Source organism: Symphalangus syndactylus, chromosome 8 (assembly GCF_028878055.3).
Source record: "Symphalangus syndactylus isolate Jambi chromosome 8, NHGRI_mSymSyn1-v2.1_pri, whole genome shotgun sequence".
Taxonomy (NCBI): Eukaryota; Metazoa; Chordata; class Mammalia; order Primates; family Hylobatidae; genus Symphalangus; species Symphalangus syndactylus.
The window spans coordinates 38,044,631-38,058,908 of record NC_072430.2 but is presented as its reverse complement, the minus strand read 5'-3'; the positions used below and the strand labels follow the sequence as shown (position 1 = coordinate 38,058,908).

Sequence of the window (14,278 nt, the reverse complement as noted above, 5' to 3'; positions counted from 1 at the left end):
TTTGTGTTTTAAACTCTAGTCAAAGTCTGAGAGATGTGCTTTTCCAACAGACTTCGCTTTTTTTTCCCCCACTTTGGCTTCTTTTGTTGCAATTTCAATCTAGCTCCTGCTGAGTTGAACCATCTCAGGCAAAAGAGAGGTAGCCTCTCTGTAGAGAGCACTGTGCTTGTCCAGAAGCCATAGTTAATTTTTTTACAACAAAGGATCGGTTGATCATAATTACTGGTTTGAATTTATTTAACTTTCTTTCCAACCTGACATGGAAAACTGAACTTAAACTCTTATGCTTGTGTAAATGCAGCTCTTCATATCCATGCCTTGTTTAAAGGTTTTCCTTCCGTCCCTCCCCAAAATATACCCCTTTGTAAATATTTTCTTTCTCTTTGCCATGAATTTGTTTTTCATTTTTCTCAATTATAGAAGAAAATGTATCCAAGTAGAATTTGTTTTCACATGCGTTCCACCAAAATTAATTTCAAATGATCACTTTGCTCCCTCACTCTATTCAAGTTGTGTCTTTTTTCTAGCCCTTGCACTAACAATATTTTAGTTTATTTCAAATTGATCACACATATGCATTCATGATATAAAACCCTAGTATATATTTCTCTGATGTAACATATCTTCCAAATGTCAAGAAGAGTAGGGTTTTCCAATGGCTTTATCTTCTGCAGGCAGCCATATGTGGTGCTAACGGGTATGAGAAATATCCTGTAACTCAGCACAACTTTTAAAAAGTTGAGAGGTTGACTATTGATCAACCATATTTTGATCCTTTAGAATTATAAGCTATAACATTTTATTATTACAGCATATTTAAAGATTTAAAAGACCGTATTTTAATCTCATGATCTCATGGATCTCATGAGATTAATGATGATCTCATGGATCTCATGAGATTAATGATGATCTCATGGATCTCATGAGATTAATGATGATCTCATGATAATTTTGTGAGATAAATCAAGCAAGTGTTTTTATGCTTACTTTTACAGATGTGTAGCACAGACAGAAATATATTACTTTTCAAAGCTTACATAAAAAGTTGGAGACAGAGCTGGAACTAGAACCCATGTCTCTAAACTGCTATATCAGCCTGCGTTATTTGTTCCCTTCACAGATCAGCACTGTGGGTCAAAGATGTGTCAGTCTTAATGGCTTCCAATAGTTTTTATGATGGTCACCTTTGAAACACACACACAGAGAATCTCCATTTTCCTCAGTGCCCAGTTTGAATTGAGCTGCACTAGAGAAAAGACAGTTGATATGGACAAAACCTTTAAAAGATCTTTAGCAGAGTGCCAGGAGCCCTTCTTCAATGGCAGACTCCGAGGGAGTGGCATGTAGTTTGGTTAATTGCATTTGAATTCTCCAGATGTTCTCTCTCTGGAAATGTGGACTTGCTACTACTGTTTACCATACACATTAATGAAGACACACAGCTCTTAGAAACATTTATCTCTTCCATGCTCGACCCAAAGCTCAACAATGAGAAAAGCTTTCTTGGCCAGGCGCCTTAATCTGTAATTACAGACACTTATGCCTGTAATCCCAGCACTTTGGGAGGCCGAGTCGGCCCATCACGAGGTCAGGAGACCAGCCTGGCCAACATGATGAAACCTCATCTCTACTAAAATACAAAAATTACCTGGGCATGGTGGTGCACGCCTGTGATCCCAGCTGCTCGGGAGGCTGAGGCAGGAGAACCGCTTGAACACAGGAGGTGGAGGTTGCAGTGAGCCGAGATCTCACCTAGGCTTGCACTCAAGCCTAGGCAATAGAGTGAGATTCTGTCCCCAGAAAAAAAAAAAAAAAAAAGGAAAAACTTTCTATCATTTACCATGATTTAAAACAAAACAAAATTAAAACAGGCAACACACAGATATATGAACACATACACATCAAAAGATATGCCAAGACTTAGGCAGACTTTTTTCAAGCAAAAATCTGGCTGCTACCAAATGTAGATTTAACGGAAATTGCCTTCCCAACTCAGTTCTTTGACTCGTGTTTTTTATTTAAAAAAAACCCACATATATAAATGTGTATGTGTGTGTGTCTATATACACATGCACACACACACATATGTATACATATATACATACACATTCAGTAACAAGAACACCCCCTTAGAGCCTATCAAGAAGGCTCTGGGATAGATTTTCCTTCTCAAACCACTTGTTCTTCAGGTAAAATAACAAAGTAGTTCTTCACATATTGATGTAAAGTAAACAAACTGTCTGCCATCTTGAAAGCGCCAAGCTCTTACATTGGTTTAAAGAGCCCATCCACTTTACATGAAATCATTTGGGTGATCCAGAAAGATGAGCCCAAGCCACCACCTCTCACTAGGCCAGCTTCTTGTCTAATAATAAAATCCTCAGCTACGCAGAAGCCGAAGACAAAACCCACTTATTGTTTGCAGTCCTTGGGTTTGTTGCTTTAGGCTCACTCTTCCTCTCTCATAAGCGTGCCCATACACCAGTTTCCTCTCTCTCTTTAATATGTCAGGAAGGGACATTTCTCCAGCTTTGGGTGGTGGTAGGTGCAGTCAGTAGCTGAAGCCATCACCTCTTCCTCCCTCCCTGCCCTCCCTCCTTCCAGTCCTCACCAGGGGCGTGGCCTCCTCTGTCTGGTGATCGTACCGGTTGCTCCAGGGCTGTTTGCTCCCACTTTTCTGTTGCGGTTGACGACACATGACAAACCTAACCGCACGAAACCAAACCCAGATTTTTCTCAAGAGATGTTCTCCTCGGGAACAAATAAGCATTCTGCCTCCTTCCTTAGAATAACTGGGTGCTATAAATCGCTCCTCTCCAGATTTCACGTAGCTTCATTCTCCCCTTTATTCTTGCTCCTTTAAAATCTTTCACTTCGGGGAATTCAAATGGTGGCATCATCCTTGACAAGTCCGCTAAAAACTACTGGGTCAACCTGAAGCAGAAGAAGAGTACTTTGTGACTATATTTTCCCCTCTACCTTTCTTCCTTTTTTTAAAAAAAAAAAAATCATTTCGCTTCTACCTCTTAGTACATAACGGTAAACAAATCCTTATTGGAATTTCCACCATGATAAACCAACCTTAGGCTGAACCGGGCAGCTTGGTAACAACTAACCTGAGACCTTTCTCTGACTTTTTCTGCCCAGTCCCCTATTACGCCCACTGATTCTACTCGAGGACTTCTATGTTGTGTGTCCATGACTCCCAAGCAGAGATTAATACAATGATAGATATGCTGATCTCTGGCACAGAATACCTTGTCTGATTACTGGCTCTGGTCAGTTGGTCACTCTTTTCTTCCCTCCCTTTCCCATTTAAAAAAGTGAAACCAAAACCAAGAAATTTTCTCTCCTCAAGATGCAGAATCACAGAGTGAAATACTCAAGATGTCAAAGGTGCTGAGACCTCCTCCACACGTGCCTGTCTTGCCTTCTCCCTGAATGCTGTGGGCACTTGATTCAGTCTGCGTATTCAGGCAGGAAGACAGAGATGGGCTGCGCGGGGGGGGGGGGTTGATCTGGGAGCCTTTGAATCACTAGCAATCAGAGAACCCAATTCATTGTGATAACATCGTACAACTCCTTTGACCCTACACCCGACCCCACCTCTCTAAAATCTGGGATGGGTGTTTGTGCGGTTAGCTGTTTGCAAGTGGCCATTTTATGACAGGAAATGACCAGGTGGTGTTAACCCTTTCCTTACCATTAAGGAAGACGGCAAGTCTGCCTACCCAAATTTCTATAGCATTTGGGGCCCAACCTAAGGAGAGGGTGGAGGGAGTTTGTTTTTAGAAAAAGAGAAAGGGTTAAATACTTCACTGAGAAACTTCATGGTTTTAAAATGATACAATCAGTCAGACTGGTGATATATCTTTGGAATACTAATACAAAAATTGTGTTAATGCTACTTTAAAAACGAATTTTAAGGAAATAAATTATAGAGGAAAATAGAATATAACCTGCATTTGGTGGGGGAATTATTGCCTCTTTTTCCAAGTTTAACAAAATTAATATTTCAAAGTCCAGATTTGAAATACTTTATATAAATGAATAGCTTTTTTTGAAAAAAAAAAAAAAACATGCTTGGTGTCTACTGTGGATATATATGTATACCAGTATATATCTCTATACATATGTGTATATATATGTGTGTGTGTGTATATATATATGTATCCAACTTTACTAAATAATATACTGTACATATACACCCACCCTTAAACTTGTACATACTGTATATATATAAAATGGCCACATTTCTTACGTGTGTCTGTCCCCGGAAGGGTGGACTGATTGTTTTTGGATGTCTGCAGCTGTTACCTTGAAGGATGCAATTTCATCTTTCATTTATTTTTCCCCATCTAGACTGTATCAGGATAAACTGTAACTCCAGTAAGTTTTCCCTCAAGTTTCATTTTGTACTTTAAAAAAAAAAACTGACTTTATTTTGTTTACTGTTTTATGAGCTGTTTTTTATTTGAATTATTTTTTCTTTTAACAATGGAGTTGGGATCTGGGGCTAAGAAGATGGGGGGCTGGGTGAGGGTGAAGGGCTGAGTGTGGTTTGGGGTGTGGTTTCTGAAGTGAGGGCAGGTCCTCTTTACTTTCCTTGCATTTGCTCTATATGAAGAAAAGAAGGCAAGGGTACATAAATAATGAAATAATGAAAAATCAAGTTGAAATGATAATTTATTGTTTTTGGGAGGTAACTCTGAGAGTGAACAAAAAGCTTTAGGGCAACCAGCATGCACTTCTCCACTACCAAACAGTTTAGAAAATAAAAGCACAGTTCTTGACCCACAGGTGGCTGCCAAGTCTGACATTTCTTTCCTGGTATTTATCTCTGTTGGGAACTTCTAGCAGGGTGGGCAGATCACTGCTATTGGTGATAAGGCAACACTTTAACCAAAGACTTGAGACACACTCAGTCTCTGCAAAAGGAAGAACTGCAGTATTATTTTCACCTTATCCCATTCAGATACCCTCGTTCTTGAAGAAGGGTCCTAACAAGGCACAGGATGAAAACTACTCATGTATTTCTTCCTCTTCCTTAGCAGTAAACATTAACTTGAGTCAACATAGAAGGGGAATATGAAGATAAATAGGAAGAATAGGCACAAGAGAATGAATAGGCCTAGATGATGAAAGGAAAAAAGGAAGAAATATGCTTTGAGTACTATAGCATATTATATTAGGCTTATTAATACTAACTACTGTAACAAGCAACCCCAACATTATAATGGCTCAACAAAAGAAGGGTTCATTTCTTGTTCAGTCAAAGTCCAATGCTAATTGATCAGTTTTCCCAGACAGCTCTCTTCAAATAGGTAATTCAGGGATCTAGGATCCTTCCATGAGGTGGGTCCACCACCTCGGAGTTCTTTACTTCTGGCTGTATTTGTAGGGAAGAGAGAGAGCGAGAGCTTGGGTGGTTGTGCAGTAGGTTTTATTGCCTTGCCTGGAAGTAACAAACATCGCTTCTGTCCATATTTGGTTTGCTAGACATGAGTCCTTCCTACATGCAAAGGAAGCTGGGAAATTTAGTCGGCTAGTGCACCCAGGAGAAGAAAAACTGGATTAGTTGATATCTAGCACATGTAATTCTCCATAGTATCTCATCATTTTTTAAATCCTTTCCTCACTAGGGTCTTTCTGTAGGAACAAAAAGGAAAAATCCAACTTTTACATTTGGTTTACTTTTTGATTCCATCCTAGTAAGTCTTTTATAGGTACTAGTTTAAACTTCTTTCTTGGTAGAAGATATATTATAGGCATGACAAACTAATAAAGCCCAATTCTACTTTTTGGGGGGCAAATGTTCCATCTAAGTTACCACAAAAAGAAGAGATTTAAAATATTGATATAAGCAACTGCTTACTAAATAGAGTGCTTTATCCTTGTCTTGGCATCACTTACAGTTATTTTAAGCAATGGCCTATTTTCTGTGTTTAAATATTTCTAATTAGCCAGAAATTTGTCATGATATTTAGATCATTAAAAGCCTAATTGAAACATCCTTTCTCTCCAAAGCCTGGAGTTTTCTGTTCCTGTTTTTTTGGTTTGTTTGTTTTTTTAAGCAGCTTTATTGAGAAAAAATTTTCATACCACTACATTTGCCCATCATAAACCTACAGTTCAAGGACTATAATTAAACTTATAGAGTTGTCCACATATCACCACAATCACATTTTAGAACATTTCCATCATCCCCAAGATTTCTTTTCTGCTCATTTGTAGCTAATCCCTGCTCCTACCCATGGTCCTAGGTAACTATTGGTGTGCTTTGTTCCAATAAATATGCCTTTTTTGGACATTTTATTTAAATGGAATTAGACAAATTGGTATATAGTCATTTGTATCTTGCTTCTTTAAAAAATTTTAATAGCATTTCTATGGAAATATTTTCTCTTTCCTTTTGCATTGGTTTTCAGAAGGAAATAAGGTGGAAACCCAGCATGAATGTGGAAAGCCTCGTATCCGAAGCTACGTCTAGCATCTTCTAGCTTCAGAGACTTATTTGGAGAACAGGGAACTGAGGCAGTTATTTAATCAGGATATCAGGATTTGCTTTTGCTGCTCTATCCACGCTTTCTCATGAAGTCAATCTCATATATTCCACATGATCAGCCACAAAAAGTCATCATAAGATAACTTCCAGGATTATCTCTATTGGGAAGACAGTGACACAGATGACAGCAGGTTTTTTTAATCTGATAAAATATTTTCTATTTACATCCACCAAAAACAGCATTAAGAGGAAAGTATGTCAGCAACATTATATTCCCAGCTTTGATCACAAAATATAGAAAGGATATAACTGATTTCAATTCAATACTTACATAAAGAATCAAGATTAGATTTTGGAAATTATTTTTGAGATTCTCGCCATAAACCTTTAATGTACTAAGAACATTAATTTTGTTGGAAATTTAATGTCAGAGAAATAATACAGTGCTCAATGGTTGAACGGTGTTTGACTAGAAAAAACAAATACACATGGGTCTTTTAAACTAATCTAACACCTTTAGAGCTAAACAATGTAACCATGTATCTAGGGTTATGTAGAGTCACAAAGTAAATATAGTTCATTTTTTTCTGAAGCTAATTTTAATTGTTAATATGGAGTAAAAGTTTAAATTGAAACCAAATTGATATGCAGAAGAATGCAAATAAGCATAAATCTTTAAGAAAAAAACATAAGAATTCAAAGACATTTCATTTTTATTGTGAATCTTCTATATTTCATCTCTGGTATTATTGGCATTTGAGTGGAAAAGTTTGAGAAGACTATGCAATTAAATTTGGAGAGAAAAAGGGTATACGTGATCCGAACTTCTAAGCCCCTCTTCTTATTGACTCCATGTCAGATTTCATAGCTTGACCTGTTACAGGATCTCACATTGTCTCCGTAATAGGTGTGTCAGTCCTTACTCTTATCTGATTTTCAACTGTGAGGGTATTTACACCCTGGGTTTGAGAGGGAGGAGGCTTTCCCTCAGCCTTACCTCTTGCTGTTATTTCAACAGAAGTCATAGGGTACCTTGCTTAATTTTCAAAACAGAGCTTCTTTTTTTTCCCTTGAAGGGAAATACTGAATTAAATTTAAATCAAGGTGGATTATAAGTTTGTGAACTTTTTCAGTCATTCTTTTTTAGAATGCCTGTCTTCTGAAATGTCACTTGGGTAAAATACTGAATGACATCAGCTATTTTTTTTTCCTGTTCATCTGCCATAAAATGTTGTTTGTTCTGGGAAATGGCTATTTCCAAGGCATTCTGTGACACTCTTTAATGGAGACAAGAGCATGAAAAAGAAGGATGATCTTCCAGCATCAAGAGAAAACAATGCGCCATGAGAGAGAACGGTGATCTTGAGGGGAAAAAAAGCAGTTTTTTTTCTAGCCTTCTTCCTTTTGGCTTCACTTCCTGGCCCTTTTGTCAGAGACTATGGCCCAGTTCCATGCCAAGTATTTCCTACCAAGAAGCAAAAACAATTTTCTAATCAGCTGTTCTTTCTCCCTTTCTTAACTTCTCTTTTTTAATACTTTGTCTTTCCTCATGGTATCTATGATATATTCATTATTATTCATTACAAATACTACTACTCCTGGTTTCCAAATCCTCCAAGAATACCACACCATAAATTCCTCTCTAGTTACTATCAATAAACATATATTAGAGAATGTGCAAATCAAGGTCTTTGGTTGAATCAAGTTTGTTGCTGAATTTGATTCATCTGGCAGGAATGTATTTAAAGACACTTAATAACTATAGTTCTAGCTTAGAATTTATTTTTAAATTGCAAAAGAACAACAGAGTTGGCAGCCATTATGGTGAATTGAACTACAGGGTGACCTGGAACACTACTAAAGAAAACAGAACTGGCCTGATGTGGTGGCTCACGCCTGTAATCCCAGCACTTTGGGAGGCCGAGACAGGCAGATTACGAGGTCAAGAGATCAAGACCATCCTGGCCAACGTGGTGAAACCTCATCTCTACTAAAAATACAAAAATTAGCCGGGTGTGGTGGTGTGCACCTGTAGTCCCAGCTACTTGGGAGGCTGAGGCAGGAGAATTGCTTGAACCTGGGAGGCGGAGGTTGCAGTGAGCTGGGGTCGTGCCACTGCACTCCAGCCTGGCGACCGAGCGAGACTCCATCTCAAAAACAAAAACAAAAACAAAAAGAACCAGGGCTGTTTTCTGGAGAATTTCTGGTGGAAATGACCTGTTCCTATGGCTCTAGTTCCATAAGGCTGGCAGTAACCTAAGAGGCATGCAGTTCTGAAAACAGGTATGAACTTCTCGTTGGTGTCATGAGTGCGCAAGTGAAAGTATGGAAAATGACTTTTTGTCTTTGACCTTGTCAGATTGTGCCTCTGCCCTGTGATTTCCTAGCCACTAATTTATTCTATCCCTTTCAAGCCATGTGCAGTATGAATGAATATAGAGAACTAATAGTAATTAAATATATAAATAGCTTGCATGAATATAGTAAACATATATTAATGAATTTCAACTTTTTCTTTTTCTATTTCTCTTTCCTCTCAAACACTAATTCTTCTGTGTTGTGGCCATCTTCATTATCTTTCTAAAATGGAGTGTATATGTGGCATGGGAATTGTGAGTTTGTGTATATGCCTGATTATTTAGGTATATGCAATAGTGTCTCTCTCACTAATTACTTTGAACCTGAAGACCCACTAATTTATCTGTGACAAGGTTTATTTTTTCTTCTTAGACACAGAGGAGAAAGGAAATAGATTGCTGTACAAAAATACATTGACCTTAAGACACTCAAATGCCACAATAGAGTTATTTGTGTCAGAGAATAGCTTTGATGATCTTGTGTATTGTCTATATATGCTGATGTCTTTGATTCATCATAAAGGTGCACAGTAATCTCAGAGATATATGAAAATAACATCACAAGGATATGATATCTGCAAATTTTATCTCCCAAGGCTACTAGTGTTTGAGTATTTCTCTTCTTGGACTTGCTTGGATAATTTCTTTCTTTCTTTCTTTCTTTCTTTCTTTCTTTCTTTCTTTCTTTCTTTCTTTCTTTCTTTTTCTTTCTCTTTCTTTTTCTTTCTTTTTCTTTGCTTTCTTTCTTTTCTTTCTCTCTCTCTCTTTTTCTTTCTTTCTTTCTTTCTCTCTCTCTCTCTTTCTTTTTTTTTTTTTTTTTTTTTGCCTTTTCCCTTAGCTTCTCTGCCTTAAGTTTCTAAGCAGACTCCATTTCCAGTGCTTTGGAAAAGTCAACAGCATGTGGGTGGTTGTTGCTTAATTTAGGCATAGTTTAGTGAGCTGCAGTTTATTATACTGGACTTACGGTTTTCTTCTCTTTCTTTTACTCTGTCTTTCCTTTCCATGGTACCAGAATATGTTATTTCATCTTTATGAATGGTTTATCTGAGAATCTCAGAGCCGAATTGTTTAGCTCTTTACTTTAACTCAGAAATTCTTGCCTCAGACCAATAAGGAGGGCTGACTTCTTCACTATTAAAAGTCATTCTCAAAGGAAATTGTAGAACCCTCTTTGGTATCCATTTTAAAAGTCAAGTAATCATTACTGTTGCCATTTACCTGGTGATACCACTTATTAGAATTTTAGCGGAGATGGAAAAGCAAGAGCTTATGTATAATAATGTATTCTCTGTCAAACTATAAGCAAGCTATAAGCATTACACTTCAGAGTTCCTCTCTTCATAACGCATATTTTTGCTTCTTTTGGTATGTCTTATATTTCTTGTAACACATAGAACACTTCAGGTGTAACAATATTTAATGTATCAATAACAGCCAGATTTTAGTATGATAGTGGGATGCTTCCTAAACATGTAACATTAAACACTTCTTAATAAATATTAATTCAGATTGGTTTATTTTAAAATAGTTAATAAGATTATACATGGAACAAAAGGCAAAATAGTAAAAATTCTTCCCACTCATCATATTCCTCAAACTCCTTTTCCCAAAGGCAACCAAATTTATCAGGGATTTTTGTATCTTCTTTCAGGGATAGCCTATGAGTATACAACATATAATTATACCCACATTCTTCTCCTCTTTCTTCTCCTTGTCTTCTTTCTGCTCCTCCTCCTTGACACAAATACCAACATGCTTTTCCACATCTTACTTATTTTTCCACTTAAAATGTCTTAAAGACTATTCCATGTAAGAATATACAGGTTTATTTTATTCCTTCTAATGGCCACATAACATTTCATTTTAGAGGGATGCTATATTTTATTAAATCAGCACCCTACATTTAAATTTTTCTCAGCTTTTTACTACTAAAAATGTAAGAAGTATATACTTTTGTTCATTAGTTAATGCATACATGTATAAGAAGATCTATTGGATAAATTCCTAAAAGAATTGCTGAGTCAAAAGACAAGTGCTTTATAAATATTGATATATATTACCAAACTGCACTCCAAAGAGGTTTTACAAAGTTGTATTCCTACCAGCAATATATGTGTTTGCTTCTCCTCACTCTTGTAACACACATCATATTATCAAACTGTATTTTCATTTTCTTAAGATAGCTTTTCACAATGTTGCTGTCACATATTTATTTCCCATAAATCTTTTCCTTCCCTCCTTTTACGTCTTCAAATATACATAGGGATCATTGTCATTCATGACTTTGGTGACCACTTATATCAGAAATCTTTTAATAGCAATCTGCTATAGCAGCATTTCATACGTTAATCTTGTTTTAAAAAACGGGGATATTGTAGAAAAGTAGCAATATGTTATAGTAATTTTGTGTAATTTAGCTCCTATATTATTATTGATCTGTGTTGAGATCTCTGCACAGACAGGCATGTAGTGCAATTACAAAGAGCAAGGAGGACACTGGAGCCAAATAGCCTGGATTCAACACTTGTCTATGCCACAAATGAGCTACATGTCTTTGACAAGTTACTTCAACTCTTAGTTTCCTCAATTGTAAGTTTCATATGAAATTTCAAAAGAATAAAGGGAATGGGATCTAGCACCAAATTAAAAAGTAAATGTGATGTGAACTTGAGGCATTAATTTACAAATAAGTGGTTTCCAAAAGAGAGTATGCTTTGTCTCATCAAAGGAAGAAGCAGGGGAAACAGCAAAAGAGGAGGAGAGAAAGAACTTAAGTTAAAAGCACAAGCCCTCATAAGTTATGTCTTAGTCCATTTGGTGTTGCTATAATAGAATACTTGGGGCTAGGTAATTTATAAAGATAAGAGGTTTATTTGGTTCTTGATTCTGGTGGCTGAAAGGTTCAAGATTGGGCAGTTGCATTTGGCGAGGGCTTCACGCTGCTTCCACTCATGGAGGAAGACAGAAGGGGAGCTGGTGTGTGCAAAAAGATCCCATGGTGAGACAGGAAGCAAGAGAGAGAAACCAAAGAATATAGACTCTTTTTAACAACCCACTCTGAAGGTAACTGATCTATTCCCATGTACAAAGAGAAGTCACTAACCCCTGCCTGAGGGCATTAATCTATTTATGAGAGATTCACCCCATGACTCAAATGCCTCCCACTAAGCACTGCCACCACAGAGGGGAGCAAATTTCAACAGGAGTTTTGGGAGAACGGACCATATCCAAACCATAGCAAGATATATGGATATAAACAAAGTTAATAGAGCTGCTGAATTCTAGGAAAGATTGCTAGACAAAGGAATAAATTTTTAATATCTGAACATCTTTACACTTGGAATTGAGGCAAGAAATTTCCACTTGGAATTGAGGCAAGAAATTTCCAGAATTATCTTGAGTTACTACAGATGGTAGGAATATCTTAAGTTTCATAACTGGTTAAAATGTTTTAAATATTAAATATTATGATCTATTGGATTATAAAGGTATAGTCTAAAAGGTCATGTCATTTGGACTACACTTTGTTACTAAAGCAAAAAAAACCCAATATTAAACAAGAAACTTAAATTTTTTAAAAAAAGTATCTGAACATCTTAAAAATAGGAAAATACCCAGCCAATGGAGAAATTTTATATGGTTAAATATCAGGTTAAGAGAGGCAGTATATAGATTCATATAACTGTTTATCAATCACAATTTGAACTGCTGTATTATGTTAAATTAGTGTACATGGTTTAGATATATCATATAAAGTTGGTGTACCTAGTTTGGAGATATGCATACACACACCTGCACACAGAAAGAGTGAGAGAGAGAAAGATCTAATGCCAGTACAGCCTAAAATTTTTACATTGATATCTGCCACTGTATGATTTTTATGACTTGAAGCTACCTTGGATATAGTATATGCTTGGTAAATAATTGCTAAGTAAGTGAATGGGGTAATGAATTGTATCCATTGCTCTACCTTAATTTATTATTTATACAAAATTGTTAAGAATCAATATGCAAGGTACAAGCCTGAAAATTGTAAAGTACAATGTTTTGTCTTGTTGTCATGCAGAAAGGAAGAAAATTAACCAAGGAGTGAATTTGTCATCTTATCCTAATAATCTAAAAGAATATATATTACTTTCTCTGTAAAATAATAGATTTCTGACAAATAAATATTTTCATGAAGTCTGATTGGGCCATATTTCGGTTGGAAGTAAGTAAAATTTCATGAAGGAAGATGAACGTGTATCTGTAAATATTACATGTTGTCATTCTTCCTTGTTCTTCCTCATTCACTTACTCCATGGACTTTTACTGAGAGTAAGCAGAGTTCCAAGAGCTGAGTGTCATTTTAGGAATTTATACTGCAAATTTCCAAGGAAAATGTAGGAGGAATTCTCAGAGACTGAGTAGTTTCTTTCTCCCACCCTACTCTTCCCTTTCACATTGCCCACCTCCATTTCTTGTTTTTCTTGAAGAAATTGGACCTCAGATGTATGTATCTCTAAAATCCAGATGAGTCTCTTGTGGATTTTGTTCAGGGCTAATTCAGCATTCAATTCAACATAATGGTGTCTTTTTTCACAATATGTGTGCATTTCTCATTATGAGGCCCTAAATGCTGGTTTACTTAGGGATTTTCCTGATTTCCTTTTTTGTTTTGATTTGCCCTCCTTCATCTGACCACTTGCTTGGAGCCTCGCAAGCTGTGTTTCTGCTCCCCTTTAAAAGGCTGATATTTCAGGGACTGTAATTTTGAGTAAAAATACTGTTTCTGTTTTCCCTCTACCTTTCCAAGATTTCTTTATGTACTCCAATCAATTTTATGTGTCTAATTGCTATAGTCAGATATACAAGGTGACAAATTCTGTAAGTGCAGTTGGTCCTCCATAACTGCTGGTTCTGCATCTGCAGATTCAACTAACAAAAAAATTGAAAATAATTTTCAAAAACAATAAAAAAAATAACAATAGAAAATAATACAAATAAAAATACATATAACAGCTATTTGCATAGCATGTACATTGTGTTAAATATTACAAGTAATTTAGACATTAGAGTATAGGAGGATGTACATGGTTTATATGCACATACTACAGGACACCATTTTATATAAGGAACTTAAGCATCTACAAATTTTGATATTCACAAGGGTCCTGGAACTAATTTCTCATGGACACCAAATTAAGACCATATTAGTTTCAGGCACAGTTTATATTTTGAAAATTAGGAGGTATTACGGTAAATTTAAATGGAAACTGGGCCTGAGAAATCCCTGAGCAGAACAAAGCCAGTTAGGCCACATAAATGACCTTAACCTTGCTGGATTTGCAAATAAGAGCAAAAGTTAATTTGAGCTACAGCTCATAAATACCTATATTCAGAGAAAATAGAATGTAAGCTCAACCAATCAGAAGTA

General features: G+C 36.4%; 1 protein-coding gene across 13 annotated transcripts in view; it reads left to right on the top strand.

Annotated features, from left to right (window-relative positions):
- Positions 1 to 14,278, top strand: part of NRXN3 (neurexin 3) — a 1,686,195-nt gene that overhangs the window by 647,122 nt on the left and 1,024,795 nt on the right. For all 13 annotated transcript variants that reach the window (XM_055288598.2, XM_055288594.2, XM_055288597.2 and 10 more), the window contains one exon: positions 4,363 to 4,389. In XM_055288598.2, the coding sequence (XP_055144573.1) occupies positions 4,363 to 4,389 (27 nt within the window). The remainder of the gene's footprint in view (positions 1 to 4,362; positions 4,390 to 14,278) is intronic.